At 33.8% G+C, this 22401-nt stretch overlaps 1 protein-coding gene and 1 non-coding gene across 3 annotated transcripts in view; one reads left to right on the top strand and one right to left on the bottom strand.

The window, feature by feature from the left end:
* The window catches only part of Ola1 (Obg like ATPase 1), a 147112-nt gene that overhangs the window by 1244 nt on the left and 123467 nt on the right, over positions 1–22401 (top strand). Inside the window, exons 2-3 of one of the 2 annotated variants that reach the window (XM_046447564.2) lie at positions 426–526; positions 18301–18444. In XM_046447564.2, coding sequence (XP_046303520.1) covers positions 426–526; positions 18301–18444 — 245 coding nt within the window. The remainder of the gene's footprint in view (positions 1–425; positions 527–18300; positions 18445–22401) is intronic. The other variant, XM_046447565.2, reaches the window with a different exon arrangement.
* On the bottom strand, positions 18980–19034 carry LOC124094719 (small nucleolar RNA SNORD75). Its single transcript, XR_006852311.1, has one exon. It is a non-coding gene; the product is annotated as a small nucleolar RNA SNORD75 (small nucleolar RNA).

The raw sequence follows: 22401 nt of genomic DNA, 5'->3' as shown, positions 1-22401 counted from the left end.
GTCTTGCTAAGTTGCTGGCCTGAAACTTGCCATCCCTCTGCTTCAGCCCTCCATATAGGTGGGATTATAGGTGTGTACCATCACTTGTTTCCAAGTATTTTCAGTCATATAATCATGTCAGGTTGAGAAAAGTGTGAGTAGTCTGGGTGGAAGGTTGGAACTAAATTTTATCTTTGGTTCCTGGTGCCACAAAGTTTTAAGATCAATCTTTCCAGAACTTCTCAAGAGTGACTTCTGTGACAACCATCAGAATCAGATCTATTTAAAGAACTTTTTTTTTTTTTAAGTTAAAATATTAAGTCGATTTAGCTCTGTGTTTAAATGTTTTGCTCTTTTTTATCCAGTAATATAATTTTATATGATGAAAAGTGTTTTTGTCCATAAGGTAGTAAAACGTTTTGTACATATTTATTTTGATATTTCAGATGCCCCCCAAAAAGGGAGGTGATGGAATTAAACCACCTCCAATCATTGGAAGATTTGGAACCTCACTGAAAATTGGTATTGTTGGATTGCCAAATGTTGGGTAGGTGAATATTAGGGCTTTTCTTATTTCCATTTTGTAAATATTTTGGGTTCTTTTGAGAAATGAAAATTCATGAGGTAATTAAAATTGAATTTGAAGAAAATGGGCAATAATATTAATGTTGCAAAACTAGGCTTTAGTTAGATGTATTTTATTTTGGTTTTCTGCACAGATACTGTATTGACTCTTGAGTTACTTATATTGTTTTGCTAAACTCAGAGGAACAAACAATAATAGCTAAAATATCAGTGAAACAGGCAGCTATATTTGCCTGAAACACTGTTGGGGGAAAGGATATTATATTTAATTGGAATTAGAGTAGTTTAAAATGGATTTCAATGTTGATTGGCTACATGTGGGGTATCTACCAGGCTAGCTACAACAGACCACACAGTAGGATACTTTAGGAAAAAGTCTTATAAGCCCCGTTATAAATTTGATGAGTTTCTTTGGAGATCAGGGGTCAGATGGGTGGATTTTTACTGGAGGAGGTGACAGCTTTGTCTAAAATAGTAGAAGTTGCTAGGTAAAAGAGTTCTGTAATAAAGTGCCTAAATCTGAAAGGTGTGAGAGGAAAAGGTTGAGTTTTATAATGTTTTAAAAATTAAAGTGAATAATGTATTTGCAAATAGACAGTGATAGGAAATATGTGGGGTTCTCATACAAATCTGTATACCTGTAACTTAAATGTTCAATTCTGCTTTTTTTTTTTTTCATTTTTAGTACTTCTGTAATATACCTTTTACTAAATATAAACTTAAAATATAAACGGTCTCCAAAGTGATTAAAGTGTACTAATGGATAATAGACTCAGTATGGATTTATGATGGTGAATGAAGGCATTTCAGAATGTGCTTTGAGCCTTGATGGCAAGTGGAACAATTATGTTCTTCATGTGTTCCTTGGAGGCCCTGTCATAGAGATTGCTCATTGAATGAAGCGTGGTATTTAAGTTGGGTAGTTCTTAAATTCTTGAAATGTAAAATGCAAACAAGTGTGTCGTCCTAATTTCAGTCTTTCCTAGAGCTGGAGAGGTTTGCATTTTGAAGGGATTTCCTGCTGTGATATAGTCTGCTTGCAAAGTAAGGCTAAATAGAGTGGAAATACAAGCAAAACAAATAATTAAGCAAAGTATGTAGGGTGTTATCAATAAATGTGAAAGCAGGATATGATCATTATGTTTGTTGTGAGCTTTATTGCACTAGTAAGGAAGACATAGTTTTTAGATATTGATATATTTCTCTTATTTTAGAATCACTGTAGTCAATGCAACTTGACTTTAAATGGGACTACTTTATTTACTTATATATTTTTATTTTTGGGGGTGCTGGTGTTTGAACTCAGGGCCTCACACATGTAGGCTAAACTGTGCTACATCCTCAGCCCTTTTAATTTTATTTTAACACAGGGTCTTGCCGAGTATCCAAGGCTGGTCTGAAATTTGTAATTCTCTGGCCTCAGCCTCCCAAATAGATGGGATTACAGTCATGCCTGGCTTAAGTGGGTCTGCTTTAAAATTGGCCATCTTTAGTGTTTTGTATGTAAACTTTTAAAATGTGGATTATAATAAAATCAATGTTTGTGAAAATAACCTAAAATATTTTATTGTTTAGCATAAATGTGCTGTTTATGTTTTTAAATTAAATATTCCTTCCTCTCTAGTTTTATTGATGTATATTTTAGAAACAGTAAACTTTACTCTTTTTATTTTGGGGGGAAGGTGGGGTGTTGAAGATTGAAACCAGGGCCCATGCATGCAAATTCACTTATTTTAAAGGTACAGTTGAATGAGTTTTTGGCAGTTGTGTTTGGTTGTAAAACTTTTTGTAGAACGATTTTTCTTTATACAACTGTATCAGATAGGGTTCTTTGTAATAAACACAAATCCTGGTTATTTTAAGCAAGAAAAAGAGACTTACTGAAGGAATAGACTAGAAGGAGAAGCTGAATAGCCAGGTTTAGGAGGGACAGGAACCATGGTGGTACAGTCAGAGATGGGTCCATGTGGACCTCAGCTATTTGGATTCCTGAACTTCTTTGTGCTTCTCATCTCCTGCTACTTCTCCTGTGATTCAAATTCCTGGGCAAGGAAATCTGATTGGACATGTCTATCTCTGGATAGGTTCACAAGAAGTAGGTTATTGGAGAAGGGTAGTTCTCTAAAAGATGATCTGCTTATCAAAAATAAGGACAATTCAATATAGAAAACATCTAAATAATCTCTTGATATTTAAAGATCTTGGTGGGTAAGAAGGCTTGCTTTTTAATATGTGTAAGACTAATTACATAGAAACTTAAAGGTCATATTAGATATTTAATGAACTCTTAGTATAGGCCAATTTCTGTTCTGAGTGCTTTATATGTACTGTCTAATTTAATAAGTGGTTTGACAACCCCCTCCCCATTTGAATTTAAATTCCACTAAGGCAGGGATTGTGTTGTTGCTGTTTATTGGTATATTTCTTGTGCTTAGAAGGGTGTCAGTAGCATAGCAGACTTTCAGTAATTATTTGTGAATGGGGTAGTTTTTCCCCCTTTGATGGCTTACACTCGTGTGTAAGAGAGAGAGAGAGATATTAATGAATTAATGATAAGGAGACTTTTTTGTTGTTGTTGTTTTGGTAATGGGGATTAAACCCATTGGTGCTTTATACTGAGCTGCATCCCTAGTCCTTTTTTTTATTTTTAAATTTTGAGACAGGGTGTCACTATGTTGCTGAGAGTCTTGATAAGTTACTGAGGCTGGCCTCAAACTTGAGAGCCTCCTGCTTAAGCCTCCCAAATTGCTGGGATTACAGGCATGTGTCACCTTGTCCAGCTAGGAGACATATTTCTTTCTTTTTTTAAAATATTTTTTTAGTTGTAGTTGGGCACAACATATTTATTTATTTATTTTTATGTGGTGCTGAGGATTAAACCTAGTGCCTCACACATGTGAGGCGGGCACTTTACCAATGAGCTACAGCCCCAGCCCTAGGAGACATATTTCAATGTTCACTTTTTAATGAATTACAAAAGAATACCAAAGTAGAGCTGTGGAGATTTAGTCTCTAGTTCTGCCCTGTTTTTCTTATCGAAGCTATGCTTTGCAGATTATTTTCTCTTAAACCAATGTATGTTTGTGGGTGTGAGACTTAGAAGCTCTTGGAGGAAACTACTTTTTGACATTTTAGACTTCTGTCAGGGATGGCTCTTTTTGCTACCACTGTATTAGATAATATTACATTCAGTTTAGAGTGTCAGAAAACCCCATATAACCTTGGCATAGACAGAAGTTTCTGTTTGTGTGTTTTGCTGTCATAGATGGATGTAGTAGATCTGCTTTATGAAGTCTTCAGGAACCCAAGCTTCTTTCAGCTCATAGCTCAGCAATCCCTAGGATGTGGCCTTATCCTTATGGCCCCAAGGTTTTGAAATTATTTGGCCAACAGTCTCTTTTTTCCCCCCTGTAAATTGCCACAGCATACTTCTGCTAATATCCTTTTGTCCAGAATTTAGACACAAGAATTTAGTTGTAAGTAAATGTAGTCTTTGACAGGTGTCTGTTCAGTTAAAAATTTTATTGCCCGAAAAAAAAGGGGAGAATGGATATTGGGGACAGCTAGGATACTCTATTCAAACACCCAGGAATTGCCCAAAGGGAGTAATGATCTTGTTTAGTTGATGCTTGTGAGAGTGTTACATTAGTATTGTTAAAATGGCTATATTACCAAAAGTGATACATGGATTCAGTGCAGTCTGCATCAAAATACCAATGACATTATTCACAGAACTAGAAAAAAACAGCCCTAAAATTCATACAGAAGAATAAAAGACCCAGAATAGCCAAAGCAATTCTAAGTACAAAAAGTAATGTTGGAGGCATCACAATACCAAATTTTAACTTATTCCAGAGCTGTTGTGATAGAAATGCATGGTGCTGGCATAAAAATACACACAGAGACCAATGAAATGGAATAGAAGACACAAAGACAAAATCAGACAGATCCTTGACAAAGGCACCAAAAATGTATGTTGGAGAAATAACCTTTTAACAAATGGTGCAGGGAAAACTGAATGTCCATATGTAGAAGAACAAAACTAGTTCCTGTCTCTCACCCTGCACACAAAAAAAATCAACTCAAAATAAATCAAAGACGTAGGCATTAGACCAGAAGCTTTGCAATTACTAGAAGAAAACAGGATCAACACTCCAACCATAAGTCCAGGCAAAAAATTTCTTAATAGGACTTCTTAAGTTTGGGAAATAATACCAACAAATAAATGGGATGACATCACATTAAAAAGCTTTTGCATAACAACAAAACATAGAAGAACATGACAAGAGAACCTACAGAAGGGGGGGAAAATCTACTTTTCTGGTAGAGGATTAATATCCAGAGTATATAAAGAACTCAAAAAACCTCCCACCAAAAAAACCAAATAATTCAATAAATGGACAAATCAGTTAAATAGTCATTTCTCAAAAGAAGAAATATAAATGGCCAATAAATATGTAAAAAAAAATGTTCAGCATCTGTAAAAATCCAAGATTTCATCTCACACCAGTCAGAATGGCAGTTATTAAAACTACAAATAATAATAAATGCTGGTGAGGATGTGGAGGGAGAGGAACACTTATACACTCTTTGTGGGATTGTGAATTAGTATACCACTATGGAAATTGGTGTGCAAGTTCCTCAAAAGATGAGGAATGGAACATTGTATGACCCCACATACCTTTCTTCTGTATTTATGCAAAAGAATTGAAGTCAGCATACTATAGTGATACATGCATACCCATGTTTATAGCAGCACAATTCACACTATGTAGTCAAGTTGTGGAACCAGTATAAGTGTCTAATCAGCAGATAAGTAGATAGACAGTGTGATAAATATACACCATGGAGTTTTTTTTTTTTCAGCCATAAAGAAGAGGAGAATTATGTAATTTTCAGGAAAATGGGTGGAATTTGAGATCATCATGTTAAGTGACATAGCGAAGTCAAGGTCTGTATGTTTTCTCACATATGGAAGCTAGACAGAAAAAAGTGGAGGGAAAGTGTATCTGGGGGAATCTTTATGAAAATAGAGGGGAGACCTTTAGAGTAGTGGAAGAAGACTAGGGGAGGATGGAGAGCAGGAAAAGGGAAGGTTATAGAAAATGAAATTGATCACATTGTTATGTGCATGTACAGATATATCAAAATGAATCCCACTGTTAGGTATGGCTATAATGTACCAGTAAAAATTAACTTAAAAATTGAATCAAGGGCTCGGGTTGTGGCCCAGTGTTAGAGTACTTGCCTAGCATGTGTGAGGCACTGGTTTTGAGTCTCAGAACCAACATATAAATAAAGGTCTACTGACAACTATGTTTAAAAAAGTTGAATCAAAAGCCATTAAATAGCTACAGGAATAAAAAATTAAATAAATTCATGTTTAAAAAAATTCATACTTAAACATACCTGTAATCCCTGTGGCTGGGGAGGCCTAGTCAGGAGGATTGAAAGTTCAAAGCTAGCTTCAGCAACTTAGTGAGGCTCTGTTTCTAAATAAAATTTTTTAAAAAGTGGGGATGTAGCTCAGTGGGTAAATACATCTGGGTTCAATTCCTGATAGAAAAAAAGAAAAAATTCACACTTAAATTAAGTCCCTTAATGTTAACTGATATTTTTTATAACTATGATACAGTGGTCAAAATCAGGAAATAAATATTGATTTATTGTTTGTTCTTTTTTGGGGGGAGTGGTTCAGGAGCCAACTCAGGATTATATGTTGCATTGAATTGTTTTTGCCTTCTTAGTTTCCTTTAATTTAGAACAGTTTCTCAGTCTTTGACTTTCATATTTTTGAGAGTTTTGAAGAATATTGGCCAGTTATTGTGTAGTTATTGGGTTTGTCTGATATTCCCTCATGATTCAGTTTAAGATCTATATTTTTGGGCATAGAAGTGTACCAGGGCCAGGTGTGTTAGCATACGCATGTAATCCCAGGGACTCAGGAGGTGGAGGCAGGAGGATTGCAAGTTTGAGGGTAGCCTCAGCAATTTAGCAAGGCCCTAAACAACTAGTGGGACCCTGTTTCAAAATAAAAAGGGCTGGGGATATGGCTCAGTGGTTAAGTGCTCCTGGGTTAAAACCTCAGTACCCTCAGAGAGAGAGAGAGAGAGAGAGAGAGAAGTGTAATATCAAGCACTGATTTGTCTAGTTACTGTTAATGGTAACTTTGATCACTTGTCTAAGGAGGTGTCTGATGGATTTTTTTTTCATTAAATTAGAGTTCTTATTTTTCCCATTGCAATTAATAAACATCTTGTGGGTAATTCTTTGATATGTGTACATCTTATTTCTCATATTTTTGCCCCCTAATTTTGTTATGTATTAAAACTTTTCCTTGAAACAGTTATAATTGTATTGTTTACCATATGGTGATTTTTGTGCTCTATGTGTAATAAGAATTGTGATGCATTCCACTGTCATATATAAATAAAAAATAAATAAATAAGTAAAAAAATGGTGATTTTTACATTTCCATTGTTCTATATTTATAGAAGGAACAATTTTATAGAAGGAGCAATGGAAATTCTATTGTATAGAATTCTATTGTAAAGAAGCCTTCCCTTACTTATTCATGTATTTGATTATAATTTACCAGTATAGATTCTTATTTATTATTATTATGTTGGTAATAACCTCTTACTATTTATTTATTTGTTATTTATTTGTGCACATTGCTTAGATTTGACCTTTAGAACCTTTCATGTTCTCTCATATTCTTTTTGACATATTCTTTATTTTTTGTGTATTTTCAACTTCCTGGCATCGCAGTGTGTTTCAGGCTTGCACTTTGTACTTTCTCTGCTCCTGCCTTAGAAGACACAAATATTTGTGTAGACATATGTTTTTATTTCTTATAGGTATATACTTATAAAAGTGGTATTTCTAGATCATTTTGTGGCTCTATGTTTAACTATTTGAGGAACTACCAAACTGTTTTCCAAAGTAACTATATACCATTTTATATTCCCAATAGAAGTATATTTGGGTTCCAATTTCTTCACATCCTCACCCAAACTTGTTATTGTCTTTTTGATTATAGCCAAGGTGTTAAGTGGTTTCTCATTGCGGTTTCTTTAATGGCTAATTATATTGAGCATCATTTCACATGTTTATTATGTCTTCATTTTTTGAAAGATATTTTCACTGTAGAATTCTAGGTTAAATTTTTCTTTTAACACTTTGAAGTTATCTTCCATTTTCTTAGTTTTTTAAGGAGAACTCTGTTATAATCTTGGTTCGTCTATATGTTTCTTGTTCCCTCAGGTTTTCTTTAAAATTTTCTCTGTAATACTGGTTTTCAACAATTTGATTTCCATGAGCATTGGTGTTTTTTTCCTTATGCTTGTTTTCCTTGGAGTTTGTTGAGATTTTAGGTTTATGGTTTTCATTAAATTTGTAAAATATTGGGCTAGTATTTCTTCAAATACTTCTTTTTAATCTATACCACTTTGCTCTGTTCCTGAGACTCTTATTACATGTATATTAGTTCCCTAATAGTATCCCACTGAAGCTCTGATTATTTCGTTTCTGTTTGTATACTTCTTTTTTTTTTTTGAGGTGCTGGGGATTGAACCCAGGGCCTTGTGCATTTGAGGCAAGCACTCTACCAACTGAACTATATCCCCAGCCCCTGGATGCTTCATTTTGACAATTTCTATTGCCCTGTCTTCAGGAGCTTTTCTTCTGCAGTCGCCAATCTGCTATTATTTATATTCAGTGCGTTTTTCATTTCAATTTTATTTCAGATATTATATTTTTCATATAATATTCCCTTTCGTGTCTTTCATTTTGTTGTTGTCTTCATATTTCACTTTATATCCTTCAGAAAAATTATAGATTTATAACATTTGTCTTATAATTCCAACCTTTTGCATTACTGGGTTTATTTGTATTTGTTGACTTTCATCCTGATTTTGGTACCTATTTTTCTGCATGCTTTGTCATTTTTATTAGATTCTAGACACTGTAAATTTTGTGCTAAATTTTGTTATACTCCTTTGAAGATTGTTGGCCTGGCATTTAGTTATTTGTGTATAATTTTGATTGTTCTGAGTCTTCTTAGTATGTTTTCTTATGATGAGTTCAATATATATATATATATATATATATATATATATATATATATATATATATTTGGTCCTAGCATTACTATAGCCTTGGTACTAAGATTTTAGCCTCTTAAGGACTCCATCTAAATTCCTTTATGTTAGGAGATCTCTCTACTCTGGCTAGTAGGAAAGTAAACTACTGAGAGTTGTTCAACATACTGCTTTTGGGTGCTCTTTCCCTGGCTTTGGTGGAGATGGAACTTAATTATGTACAAATTGATAATCAGTCATAATTTTTTAAAACATTTATTTATTTGTTTTAGTTTTAGGTGGACACATTACCTTTATTTTATTTTTATGTGATGCTGAGGATCGAACCCAGTGCCTCACGTGGGGCATGCTAGATGAGTGCACTACAACTTGAGCCACAACCCCAGCCCCATCAGTCATAATTTTGAGAGGACCCTCTTCAAAAATCTCTCTGTGCAACTTCTGCCTTTTCAGAAAATTCTACTATTGTAAATTCTACTACTTTAGGTTCCTCTTCTCCTAGTCTCTTTAACTTGGCATGACTGTGAGATTCTGTTGGTTTCCCCAATTTTGCTTAATTCATTTGTTAGTCTTTTCTCAGGGAATGTAGTTTTGTGCTATATTTCCTCTGTCTAGAAACTGTAGTTTCATATATATTGTCTGGTTTTCTAGCTGTTGTAGCAGGAGGGCAGTTCTCATAGGAAAAGGGGAAGCAAAACTCCCTAATTCTTTATAATTAACTTAAATCTATTGTATATTTGTCAGCAGTCCAAAGTGTCCGTCTGCTCTTTCATGTGATTTTTTTTTGTGATTTGAGAATTATTTGCTTTCTCCTTTTAATTTTTTCTGAATGATCTTTGGTGTAAGAGATCTGTTCTCCTATTCATTCTTTCCTGTTACTCATTAGTAATTGTATGCCTTAGAAATATTTTATAGATTAAGTGGCTTAAGTCTTTTAATTTTCATTAAGTTTCTTTTTCAGAATTCTAGTGTTTTGGTATATTTACCACATAATTTCACATAAATTTGTAGCTCATTAATTTATTTATTTTTGTGCTAGCAACTAGTAAGTAAACTTCATTTGGATTTCACTATTTTTTTTTTTTTTCATTTTCCAGTATAGATTACTAGTTTTATTTAGTCCACATGTCTTTTGTTTTGGATTGAGGGTACTGGGATTGAACTCAGGGTCACTTTTGTATTTTAGAGACAGGGTTTCGCTGAGTTGCTTAGCACCTCACTTTTGTTGAGGCTGGGTTTGAACTCGTGCCTTAGCCTTCTGAAGCTGCTGGGATTTCAGGCTTGTGTCATGTGCACTGCAAATCCACATATCTCTTTTATTTGTTTATTTTTATGTGGTGCTGAGGATTGAACCCAGTGCCTCACACATGCAAGGCAAGCGCTCTGCCACTGAGCTACAGCCCTAGCCCTCTACATGTCTAAGTCCCTTCCAGTGTTTCTTATGTTTATGACCTTTTAAGGGATATGAAATTTTTCATTTACTTTTGAAGAGTACTGGTCAGGTATTTTGTGTAATATCTCTCAGTTTGAGTTTGTTTCATGGTTTTTCATGAGACAAACTGGATTTTTTGGGTTAGAAATTATGGTAAGAAATACATAAAATTACCCTGTAATCATTCTTTAAAAACAATAAAAAATTTTTTTTTTGTAGTTTAGATGGACAGAATACCTTTATTTTTATTATTATTATTTTTTTATTTTTATGTGGTGCTGAGAATTGAACTTACCTGGTAGCCATTCTTCTTTGTTGTGTAGATCTCTAGAACTTTTCCATCTTGCATTTTTTTTAATATTTATTTTTTAGATGTAGATGGACACAACACAATGCCTTTATTTTTATGCGGTGCTGAGGAACAAACCTGGGTCCCCTCTGCACTAGGCGAGCACTCTACCGCTGAGCCACAATCTTAGCCCACATATCCTTTTTTTTTTAATTGATTTATAATAAATGACAGTGGAATGCATTACAATTCTTGTTACACATATACAGTACAATTTTTCATATCTCTGGTTGTATATAAAGTATGTTGACACCAATTTGTGTCTTCATACATGTACTTTGGATAATGATAGCTATCACTTTCCACCATCCTCGCTAACCCCCTGCTGCTTCCCTTTTCCTCCCACCCCTCTGCCCTCTCTAGAGTTTGTCTGTTCCTTCTATGCTCCCCCTCCCTACCCCACTATGAATCAGAGAAAACATTCGGCATTTGTTTTTCTGGGATTGGCTAACTTCACTTAGCATTATCTTCTCCAATGCCACCCATTTACCTGCAAGTGCTTGATTTTATTCTTTTTTATTGCTGAGTAAAATTCCATTGTGTATATATGCTGAGAATCAATAAATGGGATGGATTCAAACTAAAAAGTTTCTTCTCAGCAAGAGAAACAATCTGTGAGGTGAACAGAGAGTCTACATCCTGGGAGCAAATTTTTACCCCTCACACGTTAGATAGAATACTAATCTCTAGGGTATATAAAGAACTCAAAAAGCTAAGCACCAAAAAACAAAACAAAACAAAACCCAAAAAACAAATAACCCAATCAATAAATGAGTCAGGGACCTGAACAGACACTTTTCAGAAGAGGATATACAGTCAGTCAACAAATATATGAAAAATGTTCATCATTTCTAGCAATTAGAGAAATGCAAATCAAAACTATTCTAAGATATCATCTCACTCCACTCAGAATGGCAGCTATTATGGAGACAAAGAATAGTAAGTGTTGGCGAGGATGTGGGGAAAAAGGTACACCCATACATTGCTGGTGAGAATGCAAATTGGTGCAGCCAATATGGAAAGCAGTATGGACTTCCTTGGAAATCTTGGAATGGAACCACCATTTGACCCAGCTGTCCCTCTCCTCGGTCTATACCCAAAGGACTTAAAATCAGCATATTACAAAGACAAAGCCACATCAATATTTATAGCAGCACATTCACAATAGCTAAACTGTGGAGCCAACTTAGATGCCCTTCAGTAGATGAATGGATAAAAAAAAAATGTAGCATATATACACCATCTTGTATATCTAAAACTCAATACCCATTAGACAACTCTCCGTTCTCTATCCTTCTAACCTCTGGCACCACTATTCTACTTTCTGTTTCGTGATTTTGACTGCTATATATCTCATGTAAGTGATACCATACAATTCTTGTCATTTTTTGGATAGCTTATTTTACTTAGCAAAATGTCCTCAAAGTTTATCTATGCTGTAGGATGTGACAGGATTTCCTTTCTTTTTGGGGCCCAAATAATGTTCCATTGTATGTATATCAGTTTCTTTATCCATTTTTTTTTTTTACTATTAAAAAGTTTATTTAACTTAAAGTTTAATATGAAAATGTGCATGACCCAATTTTTTTACCGTAGAAAAACAGGCCCTTTGAAGAGGGGACATGGATTTCTCTACTGAACAGCCATTATTTATACTTGTTCCAAAGCTTCTAACATGATACTATTTCCTCGTATATTTCCATTCCAATATTCTGTTGCCCACTAGTTGTCATCTCCATACATTCATTTATCACAAGACTCATAAAGGGGTCAATTTTCTGAAGTATTCCTTGGACATGTCTGCCCATTTAATTTCAATGATAACTTCTTATCCATATTTTTTTTCAGCTCAGGAGGGTGAACTTTGCTTATATTTTCTGCCTGGCAGGCTCAGAGATGCTTTGAAACAGGGTTGGTGGCATCGTTCCATCCATTCATTCATCTTTTAATGGATATTTGCTTCTACTTTTTGGCTACTGTGAATAAGGCTGCAAGGAACATGTATGCATGGGTGTATAAATATCTCTTCAAGAGATAAGGTTGCGTAAGTCAGATTTATTTAATATACTAAAATATATAATTTCCAGAATAAGAGATTAAATCTTGAATAGGTGAAGCAAAGTACAGCCACTGTTTTTTATCATTACTGAAATAATTTGTATATCTCCATTCTTGCGTGAGAGGATTTCTATAGTTTTATATACCCTTTTTTCTACTTTTAAACCTTAGTAATAACTTCAAGAGATCTAAATGTGGTGTGTGTGTGTGTGTGTGTAAGATTCTCATTTCATAAAGAACCTATGGGCCTTAACACTTTAGGCTTTGGCCCAAACTCAAGTTCTTTGCTTTTACAAGGCTTTTCTTCAGCTGGATGCTCTGGTACATATCTGTAATCTCAGCACTTTGGGAGGTAGAAGGATCATAAATTGGAGGCCAGCCTCAGCAATTTAGTGAGGATCTAAATGATTTCGTGAGAAATCATTTGTTCTTCTGTCCTCTAAAATGGTAGTAACATCTACAGGCTTCATCAGATTAAGGTGAAAGATGACATTAATTTCTATTAGTATAAAGTATAAAGAACTGGGAATATAACTCAGTAGTAAAGTATCCCCAGTACTCCCCCCAAAAAAAAAAAAAAAAGGTTTTCTTTAATAGATTTGAATAGATCAAAATGTCTGAAGTTGTTACTGAAGTCTATAATAATAATTCTTGCAAGTTTTTCCTTTTTCCCTCTTCCTTTTTTTAACTTTTGTATACTTACAATCTATTGGAAGGTACAGATTACATGGGCATTTTGAATTTTAAAACATCTCAAATGAGACAACTTTTGAAAATGGAGATTTGTTTTCCAAGTTTAGTTTAAATATATGTCAGGATTTTTTCTGCCTAGGAAGTAATGGGACTTGCCAGGCATGGTAGCGCATGCCAGTAATCTCAGCGGTTTAGGAGACTTAGGCAGGAGGATCATGCGTTCACAGCCAGCCTCAGCAAATAAATAATATGCTAAGCAACTTAGTGAGACCCTGTCTCCAAAAAAAAAAAAAAAAGCCTGGGGAAATGGCTCAGTGTTTGAGTGCTCCTGAGTTCTATCCCTGGTACTCGCCCCCAGAGAAAAGGTAATGGAACTTTATTTTGCTGTATTTTATTGTGTATGTTTTAAAGGATAAACTTTTTTCTTTATTATAAAACATACTTATTTTTATCTAAGTAGATAAAAAATATTATATTTACAAATAGCCATAAATTTTAAAAAATCCCTTTAGCCTGTTTAGGATTGCATTTGACTATGGTAATAGCAATATACAGTTTTATAACTAGTCTATACGGAAATGCAGCAGCACTTAATTTTAATCCTTACATTTTGCTGGTTTTTCTCCTGTAGCATCAGCTTTCCTTTGGTATAAAGCCTAGATTTTTGTCTCTTGCTTTTGTCCACAGTAGCAAATGTCCTTAGGGTAAAAGTGGCTATAGAGGTCAAATCACTTCAAGTTTTTTTATTATCCCTTCCTCCCATATTCAGAATCTTAGCTTCTTCAAACAGATAATTTCTGAATTCTGCATTTTATGTGACTTTTTTAGTTCTAGGAGGGAATTTCTGATTAACTGTTAGCTTTTGTATTTCACCTAGAAGCAAAAGCTTTAGCCCCCTTCTCTAATCACAGTTGGTTTGTTGAAGAAATTTGGTTGATCATCTAATAGATTTTTCTATAGTTTAGATTTTGTTGGTTGTATCCTTTAATATGTTCTTCTGTCCTCTAAAATGGTAGTAACATCTACAGGCTTCATCAGATTAAGGTGAAAGATGACATTAATTTCTATTAGGAGTTACTACTATTTTTCCTCCTCATTTTGCAATGTTAAATGTTATTTGTGATTATTATCCAGATCTATTCCTTTTTTTAGGGGTTGCAAAATGGTAGAATTCTAATTTTTCCCCCATGATTTATTGGCTGGAATATGCCTGTAAAAAATCTTCATCAATTCTTTGGTTACTTTGAAAGTTCACTTCATATAGAAAAGGCACAATAAATATTTCAACAGGTCTTCAAAGGTGATCATTTAATATCCTTAAAGGGTAGACAGTAATAGTTTTTTATTTTTGGTTTGTTGAAGATTATTGACAACTCATAGATTTAAAATTATTTGATTTGTTACAGTCCATTGTAGTTGTTACTCTTTTTTTTTTTTTTTTTTTGGTTGCAGTACTGGGATTGAACCCAGGACCTCACACATGCTAGGCAAGTGTTCTACCACTGAGCTATATCCCCAGCCCCTAGTTACTCTTATTGATGCTGATAATGGTCTGTCTTTGGTTGGTGGGCCTATTCAAATTGACTCTAGATTTTTTTTTTTTTTTTTTTTTTTTTTGAGCAAGGATTTTTCTGTTATATAAGCTGGTTTTGAACTCCTGGGCTCAAGTGATCCACCTGTCTTAGCCTCCTGAGTAGCTGAGACTATAGATGTAGAATGCTTTTAATAGGACTTTATGTCCTTCAGTAGCTTTCTTATTTCTTCTGGAAAAAGTTGTTTGAGACTTGTCTTGTATATGTATGTTTTTTTGCCATACCTGAAACTGTCCTTTTCTCTAAGTCCTGATCATTTTTAATAACCATGATATTTTAAGATGTATGTGTGGTGGCATATGCATGTAATAACAACTACTTTGGAGGCTGAGGCAAGAGAATCTCAAGTTCAAGGTCTGCTTGGACTACTTAGACCCTGTCTCAAAATTTATGAGGGTTGGAGATAATTCAGTGATAAAGCATTTTCCCTAGCATGTGTGAAGTTCTAGGTATGATCCCCAGTACTGAAAGAAAAAAAAAAAAAAACCCAAAAAACAAAATAACAAAGATCATAGTCTAAATTTGATTTCTTTTTTTTAAAAAAGTATATCTTCTCTGTGTTAATATTTTAAATTGTATTAAGCTTTACAGTATTTTTGGAAATAGATGGACTAAACCTTTATAAATATATAGAGTAGATTAAGTATTGTGACATCTGTCTTATTAGGATTGAAATTCAAAGCCAGCCTTGTAGAAATCAGTGAGATTCCTCTTAATCATCATTCCTGGAGTTTGGGTATTGTTACTAGGCTCTTAAGGTTGCTACTATGAATTTTACAGTAGTTGGTGTTATTCTATTGGTTGTTAGCTGAGTCTGAATCTAGCCCAAGGTCTTCAAAATCTGATTTCTTATCTGTATCACTTGAACATATTTAAAATATAGAGTCCTACACCAGTACATCTGCAAAGAGGCCTGATAATGTCTGCATTTATCCTTACTGACAGGCATTTAAAAGGTACTGATTTGATTGGTGGTATTCTAAATAAACAGCAATGATTTATGTGGCTGTTTTATCCACGTAACATTTCTACTTGACTCTGAAAGGTTTAGTTTGAAGGTGATATATGGCAGGTATAGTTAAGGTATAGTTAAATATTTTGTAGTTAAAACATACTTCTTGCTATTAGTACTTAGATAATCCTTGATTGTTGCCTTTTGTTCAGAACTCTTTTATAGGGCTCTCAGAATTAAATAAAAAAGGGCATGGTTTGGTTTAAAAGTTCAAATGAGCTAACTGTAGTAAGTATAAATTTCTCCAGATGAATATAGGCTAATTAGCTCTTATCTGAATATTTTGCCTTAAATTTTTTTTTTTTTTTTTTTTTTTTTGGGAAAAGAAAGTAATCATCTATAATCCCACCATGCTAACATAACAATTACACTTTTTGAGTATACTTATCAAATTTAGTCCACATGCAAACATTTTTACATAATCATGTCTAACCACAGTTAACAAGTACCGGTCTCACAATTGCCAAGTAATCCTAAATTCCTTCCTCAATTCCTATAGTTTAAACAAAACAAAACAAAAAGGTTACATAACGGTGATTCTCATTCATAGTGTGATCTATATCTAGAGCAAGGAGAAGTCACTGTGAATTCTCTACTGTCTCTGTTATTGATGGAATTGAAAAGTTGTATAAAGTAAAGCAGCATACCCTTAAAAATCTCATTTTGTTTTGGATTTAACTCTATAATTTTGGCACTGTCATTATTCATATTTTCAAAAATTTGGCTGGTGTTACAAATGGCAAAACAATATGAAAAAATGTTCAACATCTTTAGCAACCAGGGAAATGCAAATGAAAACTATACTAGTATTTTATCTCACTCCAGTCAGCGTTGCAATTGTCAAGAATAAAAAAAAAAAAATGCTGGCAAGGATATGGGGAAAAAGGTACACTCATCAATTTTTGGTGAAATTGCATATTAGTATAGCCAGTCTGGAAGGCAGTATTGAGATTTCTCAAAAACAAACAAACAAAAACTAGGAATGGAACCACCATATGACCCAGCTATTCCACTCCTGGTTAGTCATTGAAAAGAATTAAAATCAGCATAGTATAGCAATACAGGCATGTCAGTATGTATAACAGCACAATTCATAATAGCCAAATTATTGAACCAACTCAGATACCTGTCAATAGATAAATGGGTTAAGAAAATGTGGTATGTAGATATATACAGCAGAGTTTTACTCAGCCATAAGGAAGAGTGAAATTGTAGCATTTGCAGTCAATGGATGGAACTGGAGAACATAATGCTAAGTGAAACAAGCCAGACTCGGAAAATCAAGGGTCAATTTTTTTTTTTTTTAAATATGTGGAAGCTAGAACAAATTAAGGGAAAGAGGGGGAGGGAGATCATATCATAAAGATATAGGGAAGATCAGTGGAGTAAAAGGTGGTGATATAGAAAGGCAGGGAAGAGTGACCAGAAAGGAGAGGGAATGTGGAATGAATTCAACAAAATCACAGTGAATTCTACCTTTATGTATATGTATAAAGCACCAATAAAAAATAAATAAAGGAAGGAAGATCAGTAGAGTAGAGGGAGAAGAACAGAGAGGAGAGGAAGGAAAGCGTGTGGGCACTGGGAACTGAAATGGAGCAAATCAAATTCCATGCATGTATGATTTTGTCATAATGAACCCAGTTATTATGTATGACTATATACTTTAAAAACTGTGGCTAGTATTAATATGAGTTCTCATCATCTGAGCACATATATTACTTGATAAGAGTCAGATAATGAGAAAACTAGTAGCCATTTGATTTCATATTTGTGGAATTGTTTTTGATATATCTTATATGTTGATATAAGCCATACCTTGAAAAACATTTACATTTTGACTTTTACAATTCACAATTCCAGATTTACCAGCAATCCTAATGTCCTAACAATTAGTAGGGAATATGAGCTCAGGCCTTGTAGTTCCTATGAGACAATTAGATTCCCTTTCAATTCAGAATGCTTGGGAAGTGATGCCCTAACTAAATACATACCTTTCAACATTTCATGCCAGAAAAGGTTATGTTAGATATAGAAGAAATGATGCTGGTATGGTACATTATGAAAAAAATAGATTTTGTGGTATGACATGAGACTCTTTTATCTTTTATAACAAAGATTCTTTGGGAACATTCTTTTCAAGTTTCAGATAGACTGAGATAGGAATATAATCTAATTATAAATCATGAGCTGCATCATTGTAAATTTCATTAATTTCTTTTAGTAAGATTGTATTTTTTTCCTCCTCCTCCAATCCCTGCCCCATGTTGGTTTTATAGTCCTCATAGATCTTACCTGAGCTCTGAAATTAGCACAAGATAAATTTTTCTTGGTGTTAATCTTTGAAATTGCTTTTTTTTTTTTTTCCATTTTAGGAAATCTCCCTTCTTTAATGTATTAACCAATATCTCACTTGAGCTCTGAAATTAGCACGAGATAAATTTTTCTTGGTGTTAACCTTTGAAATTGTTTTTTTTTTTTTTTTTTTTTCATTTTAGGAAATCTACCTTCTTTAATGTATTAACCAATAGTCAGGCTTCAGCAGAAAACTTCCCATTCTGCACTATCGATCCTAATGAGAGCAGAGTACCTGTGCCAGATGAAAGGTTTGACTTTCTTTGCCAGTATCACAAACCAGCAAGGTAAGAAATACTTTATGTCATTATTTATTTCATGGCCCTGTACATACTGAATAAATAAATAGATGTAATATATTCAAAGTCAAGTAGAATGATTTTTCTTTTAAAATTTTTAATGTAGCATTGTTTTGGGTGATTATGAAAGTAATCTAGAGGCAAGAAGGAACACCCAGTTGTTAACATTGCAGTTATTATTTCCTTGGCAGTATGAAGTAGTGGAAGTAATCAGTTTGTGTTATATGATTTCATGTCACTTAAAATTATAGTGTATGTTTATGTGTACAGGAAAACGTATGTAATGAAGATCACAAACTCATTGTTGGGTATCTCTGGGTAGTAGAATTTTTAGGTGACTTCTATGTACAGTGGTCTCTCAACATGGGGATGGGATGGGAGGAGGGATTGTTCCAGGACCCCTGCAGATACCAAAATTTCTTACTGAAATGGTGTATTTTTTGTATATAACTTATGCATATTCTCTTATATACTTTTTTTTAAAAAAAATGGATTTAGGTTTCTTTAAATATTTTTTAACTTAAGTCTCAAAAATTTTAGAAATCCCTTCTGTCCACTACTCTTACACTGTCATGACTTCTTTTTTTTTTTTTTTTAATTTATTTTTTAGTTTTAGGTGGACACAATATCTTTGTTTTTAAATTTTTTTTATGAGGTACTGAGAATTGAACCCAGTGCCTCATGCATGCTAGGCAAGCGCGATACCACTTGAGCCATATCCCCAGCCCAAGACTTCTTTAAAAAAAAAAAAAAATTTATTTGTGGTGTTGAGGATATATCTCAACAGTACAGTAGTTGCCAAGCAGTGTGAGATGAGGCCCTGGGTTTGATTCCCAGCACTGCATAAAGGGAAAAAAAGTTTTAAAATGTTATTGGTGTACTATAATTATACACAATAGTAGAATTCATTGGCATATATTTGTACATTCACACCCTCCCAAATATTTTAGATATCTCTAGATTACTTACAATGCCTAATATAATGTAAATGCTATGTAAATAATTAATATTATTTAGGCAATAATGACAAGAAAAAGAATCTTTACGCATTCAGTACAGGCACATTTCCTGCCATTCCCCAAATACTTTCCATCTTCATTGGTTGAATCTTAATGGTAGAGCACTTACCCATCATACGCAAGGCCTTGGGATCAATCTGCAGTTCTATAAAACTAACAAACAAACAAACTAACAAACAACCACAACAGAAAAGATGTTCCACACTCATATTTTCTCTGCCTTAGTCTTGGAGTTAACCATTTCTGCAAAGAGCCCTGATTCCTTTAGCAGAGAATCTTATTTGGAAACAAAGAGTCTGGATGTAGTTGTGCTTATTGCCACTACTCTTCCTATTTCTTCTCAGTGGACAGAGCTAGTAAATAAATGTGTATTCGCTTACATGTATTTATATATACAGTATACCCATCCCACATATTTCTGTATTTGTATTAAAGACCACAGCTCACCACTAATCCAGTCCTACACTATAGGGTTCTTTCTAGCTTTCTTCTTATTCATATTTGTCCCTATCATCTCTAACAATGAGAATCCTAGCTCTTATTTTCCTCAATATATTTATATCTTTGTCTAATCCTTTCACATGTGATCATTCTCTTGATCCCACAAGGCTGCTTTCTGATTGGGCACCCATCTTACCTTGGGTGTTGGCTACTGGCGGGCTGTTCTTGTACCTTCCCTGGACAAGCTTCAGTTGACATTATGCTGCCTTCATTTCCCTCTTGACTCCCTCCTTGTGTCCCTAGCCCACTAGACTGGTCATATAACATTGCTAAAAGTTTTCAGTAACTTGAGGAGAATACAACAACAATAAAGCTCTTGAACTTAAAATTTGTTGAAATTTTAGGCAGCAATGGTATTAATTTCTTAAAATTTTCCTTTACTAAGAAACATTGATTAAATGTCCTCAGGGAAATAAAAAGATAATTTTTTGGCCTCTTTGTGCTTAGGCAAAAGAAAAAGAGAACCAATAATTCATAGTATTTCTTCTTCCTACCCCAAACTTCTCTGTTATTAGCAGACCCTCATCTTTTGTGTGTTTGTTTTTTATTTTAAATAAAAGAAAAATTCTACTTAGAAGTATCATTTAGACTTTTTCTATTGAAGAAAAATTTATAAATGTTTTAGTATTCTGCTAATTATAGTAAAGTAATTAAAAGATTTTAAATATTATTTTAGTCTTAGAATTTCATAAAATCTAAAATATTATTTTTCTCGTTCATGAGATCATTGGTATAACATATTAGAAATCCTTGAATTTGAGATATTGTGTTAGAAGTTAAACTTTTATCCTGTATCTAAGTCAAGAGTCAGAATAAAGAAACAAACTTTCCTTCCTTCCTTCCTCCCCGCCTCCCCCGACTTCTTTCACTGGGGATTGAACCCAGGGACACTTTAGCACTGAAATATGTCCCTAGCCCATTTTGTTTTTATAAAGGCTCTTGCTCAGTTACAGAGGCTGGCCTTGAACTTGCAATCTTCTGTTTCAGATTTTGGAGTGCTGGAATTACAGGCATGTGCCACTGCATTGTCTTAAGAAACAAATTTTTTATTAGGAAATAGAATCTCAGAGCTAGAAATCTTCTTGTTTAGCTTCCTCATAAAAAGAAACTTGAAACCCAGAAAGATCAAACAATTTGCCTAGAGGCAAGCTTAATAGTTAATGTCAACTAGGAATAGAATTTAGAACTTTTTACTTAAAATCCAATGCTTTTCCAGCCATATGCATGCTACTGTACTTTATATTTATCCTATTGAATAAATGAATGAATAAACAACCATACTTAGAAATATTGTCATTTAGGATGAGTTTGGTTGCTCTTAACATATTATTTATTGAATTAGTAACAGGTAGTATGACATAAAGCTCAGTGGTATCATCAAGGGCTTCAATTCTTTCCCCTCTCTACTCTCTTCATCAGCTTGATCATAAGGTTGCCTTCTCTGTGTTCAGAAGATGTCTCTCAACTCTTGGGACTGTATACTCTCTCACTTGTGTTAAGAGTGAAAGAAAGAATTGCTTCTAGAAATTCTCAGGAGACTGATGAACTTCTATTGAAGAACCTCTTTTAACTCCTCATGACAAACCTCTCCACAAATCTTGTAAGGCAAATAGGGCAAGACAAAGGTCCTAGAATAATTGGTTTTGTCTAGGAATGAGATTAAATGGTTTATAATAGGTCTGCACTTTATGCTTCTAGAATTAGGGATATAGCAAGCTTCTTCAAAGCTCTGGACTACATTGTAGTTACCAAGAGAAAGGGAAGTAGATGTTGGAGAGGGAAACACATTATCCAACTTCAAAAGATAACCACATTTTTATATTTTCAGTGGATTTGCTGGTAACAATTATCAAGTGATTACTATTTGTAATAATTTTTATAGGACAATTATTTTGAAGTGATTTCTTTTTCATGTAGGTAATAGTTTTGTCTTTTGTGGAAATTTTATGTTGTAGTTTATCAGGGAATGAAATTGACATTATATCATATATCTTTGTCACAGGACATTGAAAGTAACTTTTATTTGCTCATATGCTTGAATCTCCATTTTTAAATGGCAAACTGATTTTTCTAGTTGGTTTCTACCTTGTGTTAACTGTGCCTTTAATTGGCAAAGCAAAAGTTATTTTGTATATACATCTAATTCTCTTGCTGTTATTAACTAGTTCATTACAATTCTGATAACTGGTTCTCATCATTACATTTATTTTTTGACTATATAGCCTATGTGGTGATTAAATTCAAACTCAGCCTGTTTGTCACTACTAGTTGAATGATACAATAAATTTCCTAACTCCCCTTAAGACACAATTTCCTTATCTGCAAAGTGGGTTTAATAGTAGCATAGCACCTACATTATAGAGTTGTTTTGAACTTAAAAATGGAATTATACATGTAAAGTTTTTAATACCTGACACCAAGTAAG

Source organism: Marmota monax, unplaced genomic scaffold (genome assembly GCF_021218885.2).
Source record: "Marmota monax isolate L192 unplaced genomic scaffold, Marmota_monax_Labrador192_F-V1.1 WCK01_AAM20220418_F8-fsc00007, whole genome shotgun sequence".
NCBI lineage: Eukaryota > Metazoa > Chordata > Mammalia > Rodentia > Sciuridae > Marmota > Marmota monax.
This window is presented reverse-complemented; position numbering and strand designations above follow the sequence as displayed.